The sequence below is a fragment of the Lonchura striata genome, chromosome 1 (genome assembly GCF_046129695.1).
Source record: "Lonchura striata isolate bLonStr1 chromosome 1, bLonStr1.mat, whole genome shotgun sequence".
In the NCBI taxonomy this organism is placed as follows: Eukaryota; Metazoa; Chordata; class Aves; order Passeriformes; family Estrildidae; genus Lonchura; species Lonchura striata.
The window spans coordinates 102815184-102835490 of NC_134603.1; the positions used below are offsets into that span (position 1 = coordinate 102815184).

General features: G+C 36.2%; 1 protein-coding gene across 2 annotated transcripts in view; it reads right to left on the reverse strand.

Moving 5' to 3' along the window:
- The window catches only part of VPS41 (VPS41 subunit of HOPS complex), a 108026-nt gene that overhangs the window by 34070 nt on the left and 53649 nt on the right, over positions 1 to 20307 (reverse strand). For both annotated transcript variants that reach the window (XM_021546648.2, XM_021546640.2), the window contains exons 8-11: positions 12536 to 12655; positions 8998 to 9144; positions 7758 to 7824; positions 1101 to 1198 (exon numbers count right to left, since the gene is read on the reverse strand). In XM_021546648.2, coding sequence (XP_021402323.1) covers positions 1101 to 1198; positions 7758 to 7824; positions 8998 to 9144; positions 12536 to 12655 — 432 coding nt within the window. The remainder of the gene's footprint in view (positions 1 to 1100; positions 1199 to 7757; positions 7825 to 8997; positions 9145 to 12535; positions 12656 to 20307) is intronic.

Genomic DNA, 20307 nt, shown 5'->3' on the forward strand with positions numbered 1-20307 from the left:
AGCTCCTTTCCTGCACTACTTCTTCATTAACAGTGGCATCCCAATTTCCTTGCTTCCTTGCATTTCAACCCACCTCTTCCTCCCCCTTCCTTATCCCATTTGTCTGCTTTCTTGTCTTGCACTGACTCTCCCACACTGTGCTGTCTCTTTTAGGAAACATTGTTCTGACATTATTTTTATCCTTTATATAAATAAAGAAATAATAATCTGACAACCTGAAGTAGAACTAGAAGCTAACCCCACTGATTTCAGAAGGCTTGTGCATTTGTTTGAACCTAGAGCATTTCATTGCCTAGCAACTTGCGCACCCAGTTTCTTAAGGTTACTATGGTGATGATTGTCTAACGCAGACATGCTTATCAAAGAGATGATCAAGGGCATCTGCCATCCTCACACTGCAGCTTCAAGGATTTCCTTCACTGTGTTGCCTTTATTTGGCAATATGAAATCAATGTCGGAGACAGACACAGCACTTGTCCATGCACAGTATAAATGGCTGACATGAATTCTAATTTCTACCTCTTCACACATGGATCTGGGTGTACACAACTAAAGATCTTAGAAGAATGGGAGACAATGACACCACTTGCTCACAATCATTTATTCCACCCCACAGTCACTCTTATGCTTGAGTTGATCAAGTATTCTCATTTCTTTTGAGATGCAGTGTCAGCAAGCTCCTCTTATGGTCAAACAAGATTCTTTATTTCTTCTGGTGCAGAAACATCAGGAAGAAAGAGAAAAGGAGAGAAGAAAAGAGAAGAGGGGTGGTGGGGGGGAGAAAGGAAGGAAAAAGGAGCAAGAAGGACTAGCTAGAGACTTTCTCTGCATTCTGCAAGGAAGAAAGGAACCCAGACATAATTCCTGAAAGAGAAGCACATTGATCTTCCCTTTAGCCAACATGTTGACTAATGTCCCTTTGACATTAGTCAACATTACCTCCACTGACATTGTTTTATGGATCAGAGACATTTCAAGCCCTGTCTACTACCAGCAGACTACAAATTTTTCTCAGGTAATCATATTTATATGACTAGTTTAAGGCCCAACTCACAGGCCAAATTAATGTTGTGAAGAAACTCTGAGATTAAAGAAACTACCGTTTTTTCGGAGATCTCCTTTACATATGAAAGTATAACAAGCTGGTCACAGAGAGGCGCAAGTCCACTGACGTAGAATTCGGTGTCAAATTGGAAAACTGAAATACAGGAAAGAAAAACAGACTTAAAAACATGTATGTTTGTGAACTGCTAACTAAGAAAAACTTACTGATTTTCAGAGACAATCAACAGCATATAGCACCACTTCAGAGAACTGAAGACTCAACACATATAACAAACCCAGAGATTTCCCAGTTGGATCAAACTAAGATTTATATTTAACAGATTAAATTACATTAAAGCTTGCAAAAGGAAATCTTTGTGCTCCAGGATATGTTACAGATGAAACATCTGAAATGAAGGTGCAGTCTGGTTTTCAGTAATCACATTGAAAAAGGAAGCAAAACAAAAATCAAACTCAATAAAACAAGCAAAAAACTTCATTGGTTTGCATATTCACAGCATGTTCATGTGGCCATAAGAGAATCACACCTGCTGCATCTATTGGTATACAGGAAAACACAAAGGTTATTATTTATTTATCATTGCATTAAACATCATAGAATAATTTACAGATACACTCATTACAAAGAAAACAGTTCATAGTATCTAGTTCATAAAACTGAAAATATAATTTTCTGGAATTGGTCTTGAAATCGAGATAGTTACATGAGAAAGAAAAATAGAGTGCTGAACTGTATTTACTAAAATACTTAATAAATGAGACCTCTGCCATAGAAACACCTCTTTGTTTTTATTCTGCTGGATTTACAATGCACCACTTTTTGTGAGCTACTCTCTCATGGGGACAAAAAACAAGAATCATCCAAGTGTTTACATTAGCAGGCCTTGTAACTATAAGTCTTTAAAAAAGCATCAGATACTTCATTATTTTCTCCAAAACATGGTTTTAGGAGAATCTAAGCATAAGTAAGAAACAAAATGTTTCCTTCCTTACTATTTAGCATAATACACTACTAATATATATATCTTAAAATTTACTAACGAGGTAAACAGAAAATACAGCATAATGACATTAATAATAAAGCTGATTTTCTTTAACTAAGATGATAAGAAGAAACAGGAGAAATAATTGTCCTCACACACAAGGAGAAAAAATACAATGAAACAGTATATATATGACACCTGTCTCTCAACGAATAACCAAGCACTGTTTTTCCTTCAATGACTGCTGACACTTTGGCATCACTGAAGGACCACACTACAGCACAAGGGTAGAGCACTCAATCCACTCACAGAGAAGAGGTTCACATGTGTAGCCATGTACATAATTATATTTTTCTAGCCTACAAGGCTGATGAGATTACTTTGTGTCACATGTTGCTCTCAGTGATGATTTTAAACAATCAGTTCAAAACTAACTACATACCGACCGTATTCTCAGTTAAAAATTTAGTATTTAGCATTTAAAAATAATATGGAAGGCAGGAGAAGAAACATGGAAAATAAAAAACAAAGTGAAATCCATAATGCTATCAAAGAAACTTTAAATTCAGCTTTATAGAAGGGCCAAGAGAAGGCTCTCAAAGGCATGTAAAATACTGTGGTTTGTATTTGAAGAGGAAAACAGCAAGGTGAATTATCATTTATAATGATTATAGAAACAGGTTTAAAATCCATGTGTGTTTCTTTGTCTTATACTTTAAGTCCCTTTTTTCAGTATATTAGTGGTGCTTTTCTTGAGTAATCTTGCTATTGTATTTGCTACAGTTCATTACCTCTGAAAATGCTTGTAATGCCCAATGTAATGATGCATTTAAGATCAAGCAGAAGTACTAATCTGTGAAACACAAATAAACAAACAAGTAAAAATTGCCACTTCAAGTTTTGTTTTTGAGTAGAATAGTTTCCTTGGTTTCACTATCAGCTTTCTCTTAGCTCATCTTTCTCAAGAAGTGTTGTTGAAACACAATGCTCTAGCTCTGCAGCTACAGCCTTGAACAAAGAATAACTGGCATAGACAGTGCTTCTTGACCTGACAAAAACCTTTGATGCTGCTAATCAAAAAAGTCTTACTGAAAAAAGAAGATGGAAGTTACAGCAGCACAGAACAATAATAGGTTAAATTGACTTACTCTCTGGACACTGTGTTGTGATCAAGGAGGAAAAGAAATCCAACATAAAGGCAATGCAGAAATGCTGTTATTTTGAAAAGGATCCAAAATAATTAAAACAAATGTAGAATTGAAGTAAATTGAAATGACTGAGGTATGGCCATGTGTCATACATGTTTATGCCTCTCATAAGAGAAGACAGAAGACAGGCTGACTGACAGTGGATCTACTCCATGTTCAGCATCTATGTATAGATGTCAAATAAATTACCTGGAAGTAAAATTAAGAAACCTGTAAATCTTTTTTGCTGCTCATTAAATGAAATGTATGACATACACCAAAATACAGAAATAAAACTATATATGCTACAATATTTACCTAAACTGTATAAAGCCACTTTCTCTGGGATTTAAAGATCCATGCGTATGTGACACACTGAAACTAAAAGGAGTCTATATTGTTTAGTCAGCCCTCTAAAAGCAGCCCCTGCTTTACCACAGCAGATTTTGAAAAGTAAAACTTTGGTTACAGTCAGAGGGTTTTACATCTGATTTCACCTAAAAGCACTGGTGGTGGAGATACCATCTTGAGAACTCTTAAGGGTATGATGCACTGTGACCTGTAACAATGAATACAAATTTTGCAGATGTTTTTAGTGAGCTAGGTAATTTATGCAAACCAAAACAGAATACAAAATGGCATGATTTGATTAGCTATTATCTTGTGCATAGAGTTGCACTTGATGTAAAACACAACTTTTTTCTTTTCCTGAGAGTATGTGAATTCTGTTCCAACAAGAGGACAAGAAAAGGCCCCACATAAGTATCACTTAAGCTACAAAACCAATTTTCTGAAAAACGCTTTTTTTCCATTGAATCAAGAAACTTTGCTAACCAACAGGGAAAATATTCAGTCTTGAAAAATTTTGGGGCCTAGAAATTCTAAGGTTTGATGACAAAGAAGTCAAAATCTTGTAGAATTTTGACTCATTTTATGAAGCAATTTATAAATTATAGCTTTGGCTTGTGACAAAACAGACTAACAAAATTCTAAGTAGAATCAACTATATAACTAGGTTTGGGTTTTTTCTTCTTTTTTATTTTGGCTTCTCAGAGTATAGCAGACTTGCTTCAATGAAATGTTTGCATAAATCACCTTATGAAGTAAATTTCCTGATCATCACATCCATCAATTAAGTCTTACATTCTGTCTACATAAAGAGAAATATGTCAGTACATTAGATCCCACTAATGTCACTTTACAAACAAAAAAAAAAATCAATATTACCATGTATTCAGATTGAAATGTGCAATCCCAATACATGATGCTAACTTGTCATGCAGGTGTGAAGCTATCCCCTTGTAAAACACACAGATGTGTTGTTACAAGCATTGCCTTGAAACATGTACTTTTTAAACCAGAAATCCGCTTTGTGGGAAATTTGGTAGAATGCAAAGGGAAACAACTATACAAGAGACATTCTGCCTGACTAGTACCTGAAATTAGGCTGAAATTCCTCAGATAAAATTTAGACAAAAATAAATTGCATATACATTGTCAAATCAGCTTGAAGTCTTTTACGTACTTCTGGTGTTAATCTCTATTTTCTGCTATCATTAACAACCTGAGTAACTGAGGCAGAGATAAAGTACTTCTCCATAAAAGTATATAAAATCCTGACAAGTCTAAGGAAGACTAGATTACCTATTTTCCTTTGAAAAGGCATTATATTAACTGGAAAGGCTAATTAGTTATTTATTTAACAAGGAGCCTTCTCATGGGTTCCAGTTGAGGAAGGGTTTCCTGTTCAGACCAGAAGCTGTGTAGCATTACAGCTTTTGTGCATGCTTCAGGAGTGAGCATAGAGGTCAAGCACTCTCTAAGAAGGATCACAATGGCATTTAGTCCACGTTAAGCCTGTAATTCAATACCAATACTTTCTAATCAATACACTACTTCACAGCAGTTGCTGACAGAGCTAAACTGATAGGATCTGCTCAGCTAACATACGTTTAAACCTAAATAGAAACACTCACTTGGTGTTTATCTTTGACAGTGAATGAAGACTCACAGAGGTAATGAACTGTAGCAAATACAATAGCAAGATTACTCAAGAAAAGCACCACTAATATACTGAAAGATGGAAATTAAATTAGCAATGCCACATGGATCTCAGTGCATGAGACCTGTATAATTAATCTATTTTTTCTTACAGATAATCACAGCATTATCTTCTTTAAGATAAAACAGCTAGAACAGTTCAGTGGTGTAACTTTCACACATTGTGGGGTTTAGCATCACAGCAGATACTGTAATTATTTCCCACCTTAGAGTAAATATAGCTAATTCTTGAACAGAAACAGAAGATGAGGAGGTACTTTGTTAAAGAGGAGCCTATGCACCTAAATTGCAATGCAGGAAATACTGTTTGCTTACTTACTGGACTGCAAAGTACTGAAGAAACATTTATTATCTACTAATACCATCACAGTTTTCTATGATACCACCATGGACTCAGAGGCCCTCAGAATGGCTTTGAAACAGCATAAACCTGAAACTGTTGACACATGACAGGATACTGTTTTATCAGAGACTCCATTTGTATTACCCTGATAACCAAAGAAGCAACTATGAAGTTTCCTGCTCCACTTCATAGTTTTCTTTCCAGATGAAAAATTGTAAAAGCAGGGAGAAAAAAAGTAAAAAAAACCCACACCACTAAATATGACTAAAGTAATACTTTGTTAAGGGTTTTGCTTTTCCTAAGTCTGTTGACAAAATCTTGTAAGTCAAAATAGCTGAAGGATATTCAATTGTCCTTGCATTGAAGGATTATATGCTTGCCTTGTATAAATTTTTTACTTTATGCAAGTATATCAACTTATGCATCTACTTTGGATATTAGTGGTCTTGCAAAAAATACTATACTGGTTGCAGGCGTGATATAAGATCAGACTTTCCAGCTATACCTTTGAAAAGTAATGATGAAATAAAATCGAAATAGATGTTATGGCATGACATACTGCAGTCAGGAAGACTTTCAATGTGACTACATGAAAGACTATTAATTTATACTGAGACTTGAATAAAGAATGTCTCTCTCTTTTCCGTCCCAATCCTCCCAAGTTCTAGAGTGCTGTGGATGGCATTTAACAGAGCAATTTCAGTGCTTTGACTTGAAACCAAAAATAAAATCTCAAGCACATGATTAACAGGTTACGTGAGATAAAATACCAGTCCTCTAGACTACAGAGAAAACTGCAGGCCAGAAATTTTAAGTTGAAAAAGTTACTTCCACGTAAATCTTTATCCTGTATGTCTTCACCTAAATAGCCCAGTGACAACTTTTATGTTTTTAAATCAAGTTTCAATAGACAGTCACCTAATAGTAGCACCATCCATGTAAGCACATTACAGCTGAAATAGATGTTACTTCTGTTTACTTGTCAGTATGTGACCAAACCCATTTAGTTATTTTCTAAAAGCTACTTACAGGTACAGAAAATATTATAGAAGATCTGAGGCTAAAACTCATGACCAAACTTTTCTTTGATAAAATTATTGCAAATATCCTAGAATTCTGCAGTTAAATAGTCTGTTTGCATTATGAGATCCTAAACAACAAATAGCTTTCAGGTCTCAGTTAATTCTCAGGCACATCACCAATCTCTCAGTATTCAGACTCCCTGCAGAGCTTAACAAGTCTCCTAGCTGATTTTCAGAAGCTATTTTAGAACAGTCATTTCCTGAAATCAGAAAACAGAGCATACACACACGTATGCCATACACCATTCCAAACTGACATGATTCAGGATCTTGCTTGAGCACCTTATCTACAATCTCATCAAAGCCTGCAAACAGGTGTCCACTCTGGTCTGCAGAATCAGAGGGCCTGTTTATCTTCCCAGCACTATCTGTTCCTAGATACTTCTTTTCCCCAGCACACACTTTTAGGGACAGATGTGACTTTTTGTTTACATCCCCACTTCCCTTCCAAATTTTCTTTGAATTCCACTTTACTTTGTAAAGAACTTTTCCAATAATCAGTAATGATAAAAATTTATTCACATCAGATTAGCTAGAAAAATAAGAAAGCAAATGAAAATATAGAATTCAGAAACCAAGAAAGAAAACAAAAATAAATTAAAATCAATTTCCTACCACTACACCAGAGATTTTTATGGGGGAACAAAGAAGAGAAAAATGTTATGAGTAGTGTAGTCAAACAACATATAATCAAATAAAGTAGTATCTATTTTCTCTTTACTGCTACAGTGACCATCAATCATTTAACCAAGATTAAAACTCAAGTTCTCTAAAGGAATCTGTATGAAGGGAAAGTTAAGGCATCCACTGTTCACACAAGTATCTCTGATATTAGATGATCACAGAACTTAAGGTTCTCCAGAAAAAAACCCTAACACCTAGGCAAGAGGGCATTATGACAACCTCAGCAACTAAAAATGAGGAGACATTTATGTTACAACTACGTGTTGCCTTCAAAATGTAACAGTTTTGCTCTGGCTAGAATGTAGAAGACTTTTAAAGCTTTTTGGAAAGGAGTGAATTCATACTACCATACCTATTTCCACGTAGCGGTTTGGGAGGTCACGCATTTCACTGGCATGCCGTTCTTTTACTGAGCAAATCTAGGAAACAAGATTTGAATTGTTACAATAATGAAGCTGCAATTCCTAAAATGAGACTAACGTTGCCTCAATAAGAAAGGCAATTTCTGGGAATTCTCGGACATGTACTTCTTTATTTTGGAAAACACAAGTTCTGAAACAGTAATGATGCATCAGTAAAGAAAACCACACAGGAAAGTAGTGGCTGTAGTTCACAGCCTTATAAATATGCTGGGAGAGGACCACATAAAAGAAATGTGAAAATGCCCCTTATGGTTTCTTCAAAGAAGCATTTATTTTTGAGTTTAGTTTTGGTGTCTTCTCACACTTTGTGTCTCATTACCTTTCAAGGTATCTGATTCTTACTCAGTAAGTTTGCAGTATTACTCCTCCCAGTTACAAGAGGCAAGTATGCACATACAAAGAAATGCAAAGAAACAAATACTGTGAAGCACAGGCAAATAGAAGGGGGAAGACAGATGCCAAACTTAGGACAAACCTCCTCATTTATAAAACTCTAAGCTTAACGCTCCAAAAGCTTTCTACATGTCACCTACCTCACTCCACCCTCCCTTTCCATCTATTCCTATCAGGCACTTTTAATTTCCCACTGAGCAGTGATGCAGCTCAGTCTGTTATTAGAAAACAGCTAACAGGCTTGTAACAAACTCATGTCATGTGCTGGTCTGAGCAAATGATAACCAGGCTGCACCACACAAGTTTGAAATGCCAGTTTCTTGTTGAAAGATAACAAAACCCTAAGCAGTCTGTCCTTTCACCCTTCCTTTTTTTTTCCCCATGTGGCTGTTTTAGCAGATGTAACCTCCTCAGCCCCCAAATCAATCCTCTCCAGAAATACCTCATTGTAAATTGCTCTTCCTTAATGTTAATCCAAAGAAATTAACTCAACAGCATACTAAAAGCTTTCAAAAGACAAAATCTCTCCAAGGAGTAAAATGTCCCTGAGGATTACATTCAGTGCATGCTCTCACACAGAGATCTGTCTGACCACTGGGTGCCTATCACTCCTCCTCCTCATGAGGGTCAGTCCAATGTCATTTCTAAGGTAGCAAGAGTTCTGAACACTGGTCAAACCAAATTCTATTTTTTTCGATTGTCCTTTACTTTTCAGAAACAATCCTCTGTTTGTCTGTGATAACAGCAAGCATTTATTACAAAGACAGGTAATTGTACCTTTACTGAATTTCCCCAGCCAATAATCAGTGTTAAATTATCCTTCCAGCAAAGGCTGCAGGGATACATATCTGGGCGAAGGCTTATGTCATCCCGAGGCACATTGGTAATTCTTTGCTTGGAGATCATGTCAAGTATCTTTACGCCCTGAAAGTTTAAAAACAAGAGAACTTTATTCGGTATGACAAACTCCTACTCACCATTTTGTATGCTAAAGCAGTCAGAGCAGTTTATAGCATAAATTTCAGAGCAGGGCTGAGTGTGCCACCAGAAAAAGCTGTTGATACAAAACCCATCTAACCCAGGAGGTGACAAAAGGAGTAAAGGGATCAGAGCAATTTAGATGTTTCAAATTCACAAGCCAAATAAAGACATAATAAGTGAATGAGTGACAGACTAGCAATTCCAGTCATGAACTAGTTTAGCTTATTGGGCTGGTGCTACTCCTGGAGAAATAAAAAGAATCCCGGCCTTTTCACAACAGTCCCTGTAGAGACACAGAAATTTCCACCTTGGAAAAAGAAAAGCAACAGTTGATTAAGATAAATGAATTCAGTCTCAGATATGCAGTTCAACTATTATATTAAAACAGAAAACTGAGCATATTTAAACAATGGTTGGTTTTGTATGCTGTGATTTTTTTACTCCCACCTCAGGAAATCTCCTAAACTAATAGAACGAGAAGTCAAAAAACAAGGAAGATTAAAGTCATTCAAGAGACAGAAGAAAACAAGAACCAATAATTAGATTTTTCTGTATCATTTAGACAATAGCAAAATGAAGGTTAATTTAATATTAAGTAATGATTTGTTCTTGGTAATTTAAAACATAAGTCTCTAAAATAAAATATTTTAGTAGGGACTTCTTTTCTGCTCATAGAGCTTAGAGAGTGAGTCTTCAAATCACAGAAGAAGGGGATGGAAAAAAACCTTTAAAGGTCAGCAACCATGATGCCATGCCATGTTAGGATTTTCATAGTGGCAAAACCCCATTGTGAGTTTTATGTCCTCAGCTGTACAAATACACAGATAAAACTGTTTAAAAGTCATGGGGGGGTCATGGTCTTAACCAGGTTTTGCCTTTTTTTTTAGCCATGAGGTAAGTGGTATGAGGGTGGGTGCAGGTATTTTTTTTCAGTGATCTTTGTCACTGAAGAACTGTAAGCATGAAACATACTTCCACTAGTATCTCATCAGCTAACAGACATCAAGCTGTCAAAAACAAACAAACAAACAAAAACTTACCAAAACATCTGCAATGTAGAGAGCCCAGATCTCTAGGTAACACAATCTTATCCTTTGTGTTTTCTAAGCTCATCTGATAAAGGTTTTTCATCTTGCTTGAATTGCATTTTAATAAAGTTGCTTTTTATAAATCTTACTACTTTGTCTCCAAGGATGATTTTTAGTGACCCATACCACACCTTCTGTTTTTCTACATGGCAGCAAATCTTATATGGGATAGACCAGCTCCTGTTTGAAGTAGCTTTCAAACTAATAGTGTAGAATCTTCTTTGGTTGTAAGTGTGGAGAGACAGTTGTTTAATATAGTAAGATTTACATAAGAGTAAGTCATTTAGAGTTAAAATATTGCATAATATAGTACATTGCTTGCTTAGGTTTACTTGCTTAGCATAAGTACCTGGATTTTTTTTTTGAAGTCTTGGGTGGTAAGCTCTGAACTTACACCTAGATATGCTTTGGCTGGTAAATAATTATTAATTAATTTTCTTTGTAGTAGCTGGTACAGTGCTGAGTTATGGATTTACTGTAAGAATAATGTTGATGACTCCCTGATGTTTTAGTTGTTGCTATGTAATCTCCCATGCTCTGCCTGTGAGCAGGTGCACAACAAGTGAGAAGGGAATCAAAAGGGCCCCTGTTGGCTCTTTGGAGTTACCCACTGAAAAAAGACTCCAGTCCTTGAACTTAAAGTGTGGGGTGGTGCGTATGTAACTCTTTGAATGGTGTGAGAATGCTTTTAGCTTCTCCTCTAACAAGTATGCTATTTGCATAATGAATTGAAAGGACGTCCACGGTCAACTTCCCATCATGAATGAGCTAAAACCTGTCCAAATGGGAGTACAGCAGCCAAATGCCTCTAAGAATTTGTCTCTCAGATGTCTCAGTTTGTAAAACTGGCACTACTAGCCATGGAGGAAGAAGAAGAGGGCATAGCAGCAAACACAGGTTATCTATGCATCTGAAAAGCAGAACTAGACCTTGCCTAAATATGAAAACAAGGTAGCCATGCACACACAATAAGAAGCACAGCTATAAACATTTTCTCTGATTTGGGGAAAAAATAGTGAACACAAAACCTTGCTATAGAACAGAGTTTAAAAAGTTAAAGGGGAAGAGAAAGGGCAATAACCAAATATATTAATCTTTTGGAGGGCAAGTGTCATTTCATTTTTCTTTGAAAGATAAGCCCTGACCATGGCTTTTTGTCTCTGACAGATGGCTCTCAATGTTTTATTAGTACTCTGTGTTCTGTTGTGGCACATCATCTCTAGGCATAGCTCTTGTCCTGTCCATCCCAGCAGATACCTAGAATATGTATTTTAATTTTATGGATCTGAAAAGAACAAAACCTTCAAATAACCTAATGTTATATCAGTCAAGTCCTCAATGAAGCTTCTATTCTAATGGAATTATTAAAGGGAAGCAAATAAACAAGGGTCCAACTTTAACAATTTCATATCAAAGTGGTTTTGAAATATAAAAAAGAACAAAGGCTTTAAAATATTTTAATAAATGCCTCCCTTTATGATGGAAAAACAATAGAAAAAAAGCTAGTGTTTCAAAAGTACTTCTACCACATTCAAAAAATACTTTGGAATTTTGACATGATACACATTAAAATCATATCCCTCACTGCGGAGCTGCAAAACATAGAGCTTGATCCATCAATTAGATATACAGTGATAGGCGAAATGTAATACTGAGAATGAATGCAATGGTTTCCTTTAAAATTACACTTAGAACAAAAGGGGCCTATTTTCTTCTAACTTTTTTTCTAGTGGCCTAACAAAATAAGAAATTATTACTGAATTTTTTTTTTTATAATCTGCAACATTGAAAGTGCGTATGACAATGTAATTTCAGTACAAATTACAAAATCTGGACAGTTTATTTTTTTCTAGGGGGTGTAAGGGAATAGAGATGTTCTATTATTTATATAAAGAAGAATGACAGAGGCATTCCTTCTTCAGTTTGCTTCAATAAATTGCACTAATCAAAATTCTAATTAACAATAGTGTATATTAATGACCACCACAGTGGTATGTAGAGATACTTTACTAATTTCTTCAGAAATGGCAATCATATTGGAGAACCCTAACCAGCAGAAAACAACAGAAGAAATTTCTAGAAAGAAATGACATATTAAACCACTATCCTTCAATGCATTTTATACACATTTCTACAAATTCAGTTTTTCAACTAAATATTCTGGCAATTAGCATTGAGAAAAATTTCAATGATCAGTGTAACACAGAGATATTTTTGTACATGTAATGGAGGTGAAAAATACTTACCATATTATTAGCCCAAGCAATTAAGTGCCCTCTCCATTTTATATTTCTTATATTTCCTTCCCCTTCATGTAAAACTGAAGGCTTCCATCTATTCATCCAACTTCTTTCATATAACAGCAACTGTGAAGAAGTGCAACAATAAATATTTCTTTGACACAGTACTGTAAGCAGAAATGGAAGCTATTTTTTCTTCATTATGCCTTATAATGGATTTAAGAGCAATGAAAAATACACACCTACCACAAAACAAAAGCAAATACAATCAAACATTTTGCTATAATATATTTACATCAAGCCATCTTGTATATTACAGAATTCCAGTTAAATTTTAAAAATATTAATAAGAAGGCCGTTTATCAAGTTTCTCCAAAGAACAGTAAGTATAATTATTTACCTTTTAATGATAAAGAAATTAAGGTATTTCAGAACCTAAGTCTACAGCACTAGTCACAACACTTCAGAAAATTGTTAAAGAAATCAGGTCACCTCACTGATCTTGACATCCACTGATCTTGTTATAGGCTCCTTCCCTCCAAAAATCCAGGTAGTCAAAGAAAATTAAAAGATCTCTAAGCCTGCGACCTTTTGCTTGGCTCCACGTGGAACTACACAGCCTTCCACAGGAGTCTAGAGATGCTGTGGTTTAGTCGCACATGTGCAAACTGCACCATACCACAAGTGCTGCTAATTGTAATTAAAACTTTTGTGACTGGTAATGTCAAGTTCTGCACCTAAGGAAGGTATTTTAGAATATCTAAAAGCATAAGAGATGTTATGAGATGTTTTTCAGCAGCAAAGAAAAACCCAAATGCACGCAGAAAGTCTGCACAGAACGACAGCCCATATCAGCTGGTTGAAGCATGGTGCTAATAATGCCAAGGTTGCAGGTTTGGTGCATTCACTTAAAAGTCGGACTAAATGATCCTTGTGGGTCCCTTCCAAATCAGAACATTCTGATTTTGTATGTCTCATTAAGTTATTTAATAGGGTTACAGGAAGCCACTCTGAGAGAAGCAAAGTGCAGCACTTGGAGGGATACCTCAGTAAGAAGCTGAAGCAACTACCGAGATCATACTCTGAGGTACCACTCCTGCTCACTTTTGCATGAGTACACCCACATATGAACATATGCACAGCCTGAACCAGAGCTCACATCTCACACTGGAAGGTGTCAACTAGCTGTCTGCAAGGATTTCTACCATGCTAAAATGCAAATGGAGTACTCTTGTTGCTAATATTTCCTATCTACGGTCCAGCTGTTTGCACTTTTTATATATGGTTTCCTGCCACTTGTATTTGGATATATACATCAAATTTACATAAAGACACTAGTTGTTTAAAATACAATCTTTAAACAAAATACAATATTTTAATGGCAATTATCAGATTGCGTCTCTCCTAAAGCCACCAGATGGCACCAGAAGACAAGTATTTTCTCTAAGAATTTAAAGCAAGCACAGGTAGGTAGTCTATTGAGAAATTATTGTGTGAATTGCACTGTAGACATCAAACTTTTAATTCAAACAAAGTGATTTTGTGTCCTTCACATAGGCCACATGAAGGCCCAGCTTTTAGACAGTATAAATTTTTTTCCCCACATATGAAAAAGCTACTGAGTAACTCTCACAGAACACGTTATTTTACAGCTACCAGGGCAAGCCACTGAAAGCAGTGTAACATCTACACCCACAAGTCAGTGCTATATGGAGGGATTTCCAATAGAAGACTAGTAGGTAGATGTTAAGCATAGGAGCAGCCCGCAGCCCATATGCATGATCTCTACTCAGATGCTAAAGATGCCACTAAAAACTAAGTGCTGATGATCCAGACTTGAAAATTACTTTTTTCCTAAGGAGAAGCTGGACAGAAGAACTGCTGCTTGGATGCTTCCTTCAATACCATGCAATAAAGACAGAAGCAAAATACATGGTATTTGCATTGAGACTTACTGGATAAAGATCCAAAAACTGATGGGGATGATGTGGGAGGTTAAACCTAGCTGATGTCGATTATATTAATTGTACTTGGAATTTTTTCTGCTTGTGACTAAATCATGATTTAAATTTAATTCTTTATACTCAAAATCCAGAGCCAACTTGGTATGACACTTTGCATCTTTTTTGTTATTCATGGTTTGTGAACATCATGCTTTTTTGTGACTGAGTAACAAGCTGAAAGGAAAAGTGATCTGAGAAAGAACTGTTGAAGAGAGAAGATAATTTGAAAAATCCTGCTTACATCTATGCTCACCCCTAAGAACACAAATTTTCAGATCAAAGCAGTAGAAGACAACAGCCTGGTATCACCTATAATACAGATGGAAATTGAATCATGGAACACCCTATCATTCCCCTCTTCAGATCAGCAACTGAAATAGGTCAAACATGGAGGCCAAAGGGCACTTCACACTGTCACTTAAAAAAAAAAAAAGCAATCTCAAAACATGCTTAACTAAATTATCTTCAGTGCAATTATCTGTGTGCTGTTGATATACATACTGTGATTTATTTATTATTTCCTAGAGCAATGACACCTGGAAATTGAATTTGTGAACACAGAACTTTTCCATTTGTTTTGGAACTGTTGTCTACTGAAAGCATCTCTCTCAAAATAAGCAGCCTAATTTCTTTCTTAGTCTTCCTTTCCATCTCCACATTGAAATGTTGATCATACTAGAAGGTAATTTAAAACTTTAAAAAACTTGTAAGAAGAAATCCACAATTTCTGGAGGGGTTCTTCCTACCCCCTCCCTTTTTTTTTGGTAGGGGAAAAATATTTTCAGACTTTGTTTGCCATAAACCCTATGTTATGGTAGTCAGCATTCACAGTACTTATATTTCAACAGCAGCCAAAATCCCACTTTCTTGGCTTCTCTGCAATAGAGTTTGCTCTCCCTGTTTTTCATTTGCTTTCATAAAACTTTCTAGTCCTTTGTTACATACAATAGTTGTGCTTAGAACACTCTTCCAGTGTATCTTGCATGCACCGCAATTTGGTAATACAGCTAAAATAAAATCATCTCCAGTTTCAAGGTCCCCACCCACAGTTTCACAGCACATTGCAATCTTCTGTTCGCTCATTAATTATTTTGAGAGTCTTCTTAACTGCTTATAACTGCCCACCAGATCATTAAGAAAAATGGCACACAGTGTTTGAGACAAGAGGATGGAGCAGGACACTTTTTGGTTTTAAAAAATAGGTGGATTAGTGAATACATGAATACCCATTTTGGGTTAGTGAATACATCTCTCCATATCTTTCACTAACAGGAGATTAAATCTACACCAAAAAGAGCTCAAAACTATTTTAGAGCACATTCACGAAAGAGAATAGATGAGTGCTTGGACTTAATGGAGTCTGCCATGCAATTAGCATTAACACTAATTACATGTAATCCTGGTCTTAAACTATGTACAGGAATTCCCAATCCTCTGAACAAAGAGGTGAATGATTGCAACTTTGGTAGTATCAACATGGTGAAGTAATTCAATTTCATTTATTCTCACTACCAATTACTAGTTTAAATATACTAAAATAAAAGATATCTGTTCTCACAGAAATTTCAAAGGAAACACATTTTTACTTGATGCCTAGCATCACTACTTTATTTCAACACAGTGCCTTCTGTGTAAAGATTTGAAGAAGTTTTAGTGAAGAAAAAAGGCTTAAGTCTTCTTGTAACTGAAGAGCCACTTTTCCATTCCCTATTACAGAACTCTTGGATCAGTTTTTATTTCACGAAATGAAAATTAGGAAAAAAGTGCCTGTAATTTCCTTGTCTTGCTCTTTGTCTAAGACTGAAGATGAGCCTACCTTTGGCATTTGCCCTGTATTTTGGTTCCTCTGTCACCACTGTCACCTCAGCTAGGCAAGACCACAAAAATCTAAAATGCTATTTCCATGGTTACAAGTGATCACTACAGCTATTTATTGTTTTCAGCATAAAACATATATTTACAGGCACAGCCAAGATTAACAGATACCAGAGAGTAACACAGAACAGCATGCCACATGAAGACTTACTGTTCATCCTTAGGAAAACATACCAGAACAATAAAAAATTATACTTTGAAACAGACAATGGGACTGGAATGAGCTCAAACAAGGCAGAGAATAATGTAAGCCTCAAGCCTTCAGCTGAAGATGAGCTTTCAAGATTTCGTCATAAAATGTTGTGTAGGGAGCTGGGGTGTGAACAGAGAGGAGGGCAGCAAATGCAGTCAAGGGAAATCAAGCAAGGAGGCAGAGGCACACAGCAGCATCGGGAGGTATATGATGGCAGCAGTGAGAGATGAAACAGGAGCTACTGCTGTAGTTCATGGTCAGAGAAGCTAGAAATTTTGAGATGTTTAATACAAACAAATGCCACAGGACTTTTATTAGGCTTCACTTTTAATAACTCAACTGCCACATTCCAGCTGTTGCCTATTCACAAAAAGCTAAAGAATTAACATCCTGAAAAGCAAATCCTGCTGTCTTGCAGGGAGAGAGACACATTTCATGCACTTAGATCCTCTTTGCTTGCCACCTCAGGCAATGAAAAAAGATTTCTACACAGACATTTGTAAAACACACAACTATAGATTACATGCACATAGGACTATGATTCATTTGCTTTACGCAAACCAAATTTATTACAGCACAAGAAGAATTTTTGTTTTAGCAATAAAGAAGAAACACTTATCCAAATACCTATAAAGAAGAAATGTAAGCAAAAAAAATATGCTTATTAAGCAAACAGGACATACTACATATCAAAGTCTCATCTGCTCAATAATATGGGACACATCTGGGCATTATGCTTTGCAGCAAGGAAATAACAGACCAGCAGTATTATGGTTTGCTTGCTGCTACAGTTTGTTTCCTACTTATGGTAAATTATCCAATGCATGGACAGAAATTGCCACAGTATTTACTCCTTCTTCACTTAAATCAGACCTTTGAGTATTTACTGAGTGACATTTTATAGCTTACAAAGCAATCTGCCTTTCTTGTCTGGTACTCCTCTACCCAACATAATGCCAAACAGCTGACTATCTGCTTTCTAAAAATGGACTGTGCTGCAAACAGCATCCTGACAATTTAATAATTTGTCAAGGTACTTCAGTTATTATGAAGTACATATCATAGGGTTCAGAGGTAAGGTCATCTACTTACTCACCACGCAAAGTGCATCTGCTGATGCTAAAAAGCAACAATTAAAAAAATATCTGAGACATTCCTTGGCAGACTTGACTTTAACATTCAGATTCCACTATGCCTAACAGCAGTCACAGATCCCCAACAATGCTTTTCTCTTCCCACTTGTGCACTGTTTGCTATTACCATGCTTTCTCTGTGTATGTTGTTGATCCACCTGGAGTGGAAATAAATTTAGATTGTCTTGTTTTGCATTGCAGGCAAGAGTTACCATGGGTGCAGAGTTCTGACACTGAAATAGGGTTTTTTGTTTGGTTGTTTTTTTGCTTGTTTTTTGTTTTTTTTTTTAATAAGAAATTTTCCCCAGGTAACACTAAGTTCTCTCTGCTTTTATAAAAGGAAAAAGTCTAATGTTTAAACACAAGCATTGATATGTTTAAATGTTAATTCTGGGAGAATAAATGGGACAAATGTGATCAGACACATCTGTATTTGAAAACCAGTTCTTATTGTGTATGTTCTGCAGCAAAAGAAACACAGACATTACTAAAAACGTTTTTATATATATTTCCAACAGATATATATATATATAAACCCATTAATATATTATGTAGATATAGACACAGATAGATGAGACTGTTGACAGTCACAGGGTAAATCTGCAATTTTATTTTGGTTCTGTAGCCCTTAAAATGTTTCCGACTGGATATGCAAATCAATACTTATTATACAAAATGTATGTCCTAGGCAAATGAGGAGACCCAGTCCTTTATGCTACAGAATATTCTCCTCCTATACTTCAGAATACATTTGCTTAATTTGTGCTGGGTCCCCACTACCATGCTAGAGAAGACTCAAAAAACCCCTTCATTAGCACACAATCAGCAGAGTGACTCAATCACTTCAGAGGACTCACTCTCCTCAGAGTTTCACTACAAAAACCTTTGCATCTAGTTATTGACATTAATAGGGATGATGTCTCTGCCAAGAGAGGAATCTCAACTTGTCCTGCTCTCCTTATCTTTACATAAGTCACGGTAGCTGATACCTTGACTTTCCATCTGAAATAATCTTCAGTCTTCTTTCTTTGTTAGTCCTGTCTGTTTAACCCTCATGACATAACAGATACTTGGACTTCACAAAAACGTTTATTTAGTTGATGTTTTACAAAAGACCAGCACTCTAAGAGTTAAATCAAGAACACCTTGTTTTCAGCTTTACCACCCTCATTTAGTTGGCTTTTACCCTGTTATTTTTTGAGATTAGAGCCTTTTTTAAAAGGTAGAAGGTTATGGCCTTCAATAGCACAGTATTTGTTTTTTCCCTTGCTTTGAAGCTCTATTGTCTGCTCTGGACAGAAATGCCCTATTATTTACAGTATACAGTATTATTATTTCAGGGCTACCATCATCTGCCAAATCAGCACAATGGTGCTGTGGTTAATTGCAGAGATGAGGAAGGGAATAGGGAAGCACCTCCTTTTAATATGGCACCTATTGCTTCTCACTGCAATAGTGTCAATTTCCACAGTACTGGTCTTATTTCTAGGCACAGATATTAATTCACTCAGGAAAATGGGTGAAATAAGCTTTACCAACCCAAAATATGATATCAAGTTTAATATAAGTTATTTTCTTTTAAAATTTATACTTTAATGAGCAAACAATTTAATTAGTTCATAATACATTTTAGAGAAAAGCTTCTCTATATGCCTACTTAAGCAAAGTTAAGCAACCATATAAACATACGCACAGTAGAGCTAAGCTTACAACAATTCACAATGATTACCCCAGTTACCCCAGGGAGCACTGCTCTTAAGTCAACTTTAGGTCAGGCTGATCTTCTAAGATGTAGCAAATCCCAGCACTACACAGCAATTCACCCAAATTCCAGACATCCACCTGTGTAGGGAACTGAGGACCTGCACCGTGTACTCCTGAAGCATGTCACTAGGGTCTTTTCCCCCTTTTTGTCTCTTGAACATTTCCAGGATGCCCTGAGCGAATCTTTGAACTGAAAAATGTATTTTTCACACATTTAATATTGTTATGAAGATTATTTTTCTAAAAAAATAAAGGCAAAGCAAACAAAAAACCCCACTCCACTTTAAAAATGCTTACATACATTATACCACCATTCCCAGAAAACAAAAACAAAAACAAAAACAGACCTAGCAAGCATTTGGATTAAGAGTTCACATGATACATACTATGTTTTTTAATGCACTTCAGGCAAGGAGCATAGCATTAGAGCTTTAAGCAAAGCTTTTCTTTTACCTTTTCTCCAAAATGAAGATACTCTTACTGTTACCTTGGTGTAGATGAGGAAAACAGGCAACATGCTTCCCACCACTGCCAGCTATCAGGGATGAAGTCACTGTATAAATGCAAAGGCTAAAAGTGCAAAGACCTCAGGAGTCACAGGAGGACCTGTCCCCTTCCCTGAAGGAGCTCACCTTGACTGCTTAACTTTGCTTAAGTAGGCACAATCCCCCAGACACAGGGAGAGAGTAGTGAAGTCCACAGCCTGAGGCTGTATGCTTCAGCCAGCTTCTCCTCACTCTTGTGTCAGCTGCCTGTTGTCTGCTGCCTCCATACTACACTTTGGCTTTATAGTTAAGGAGAGGTGTAAAT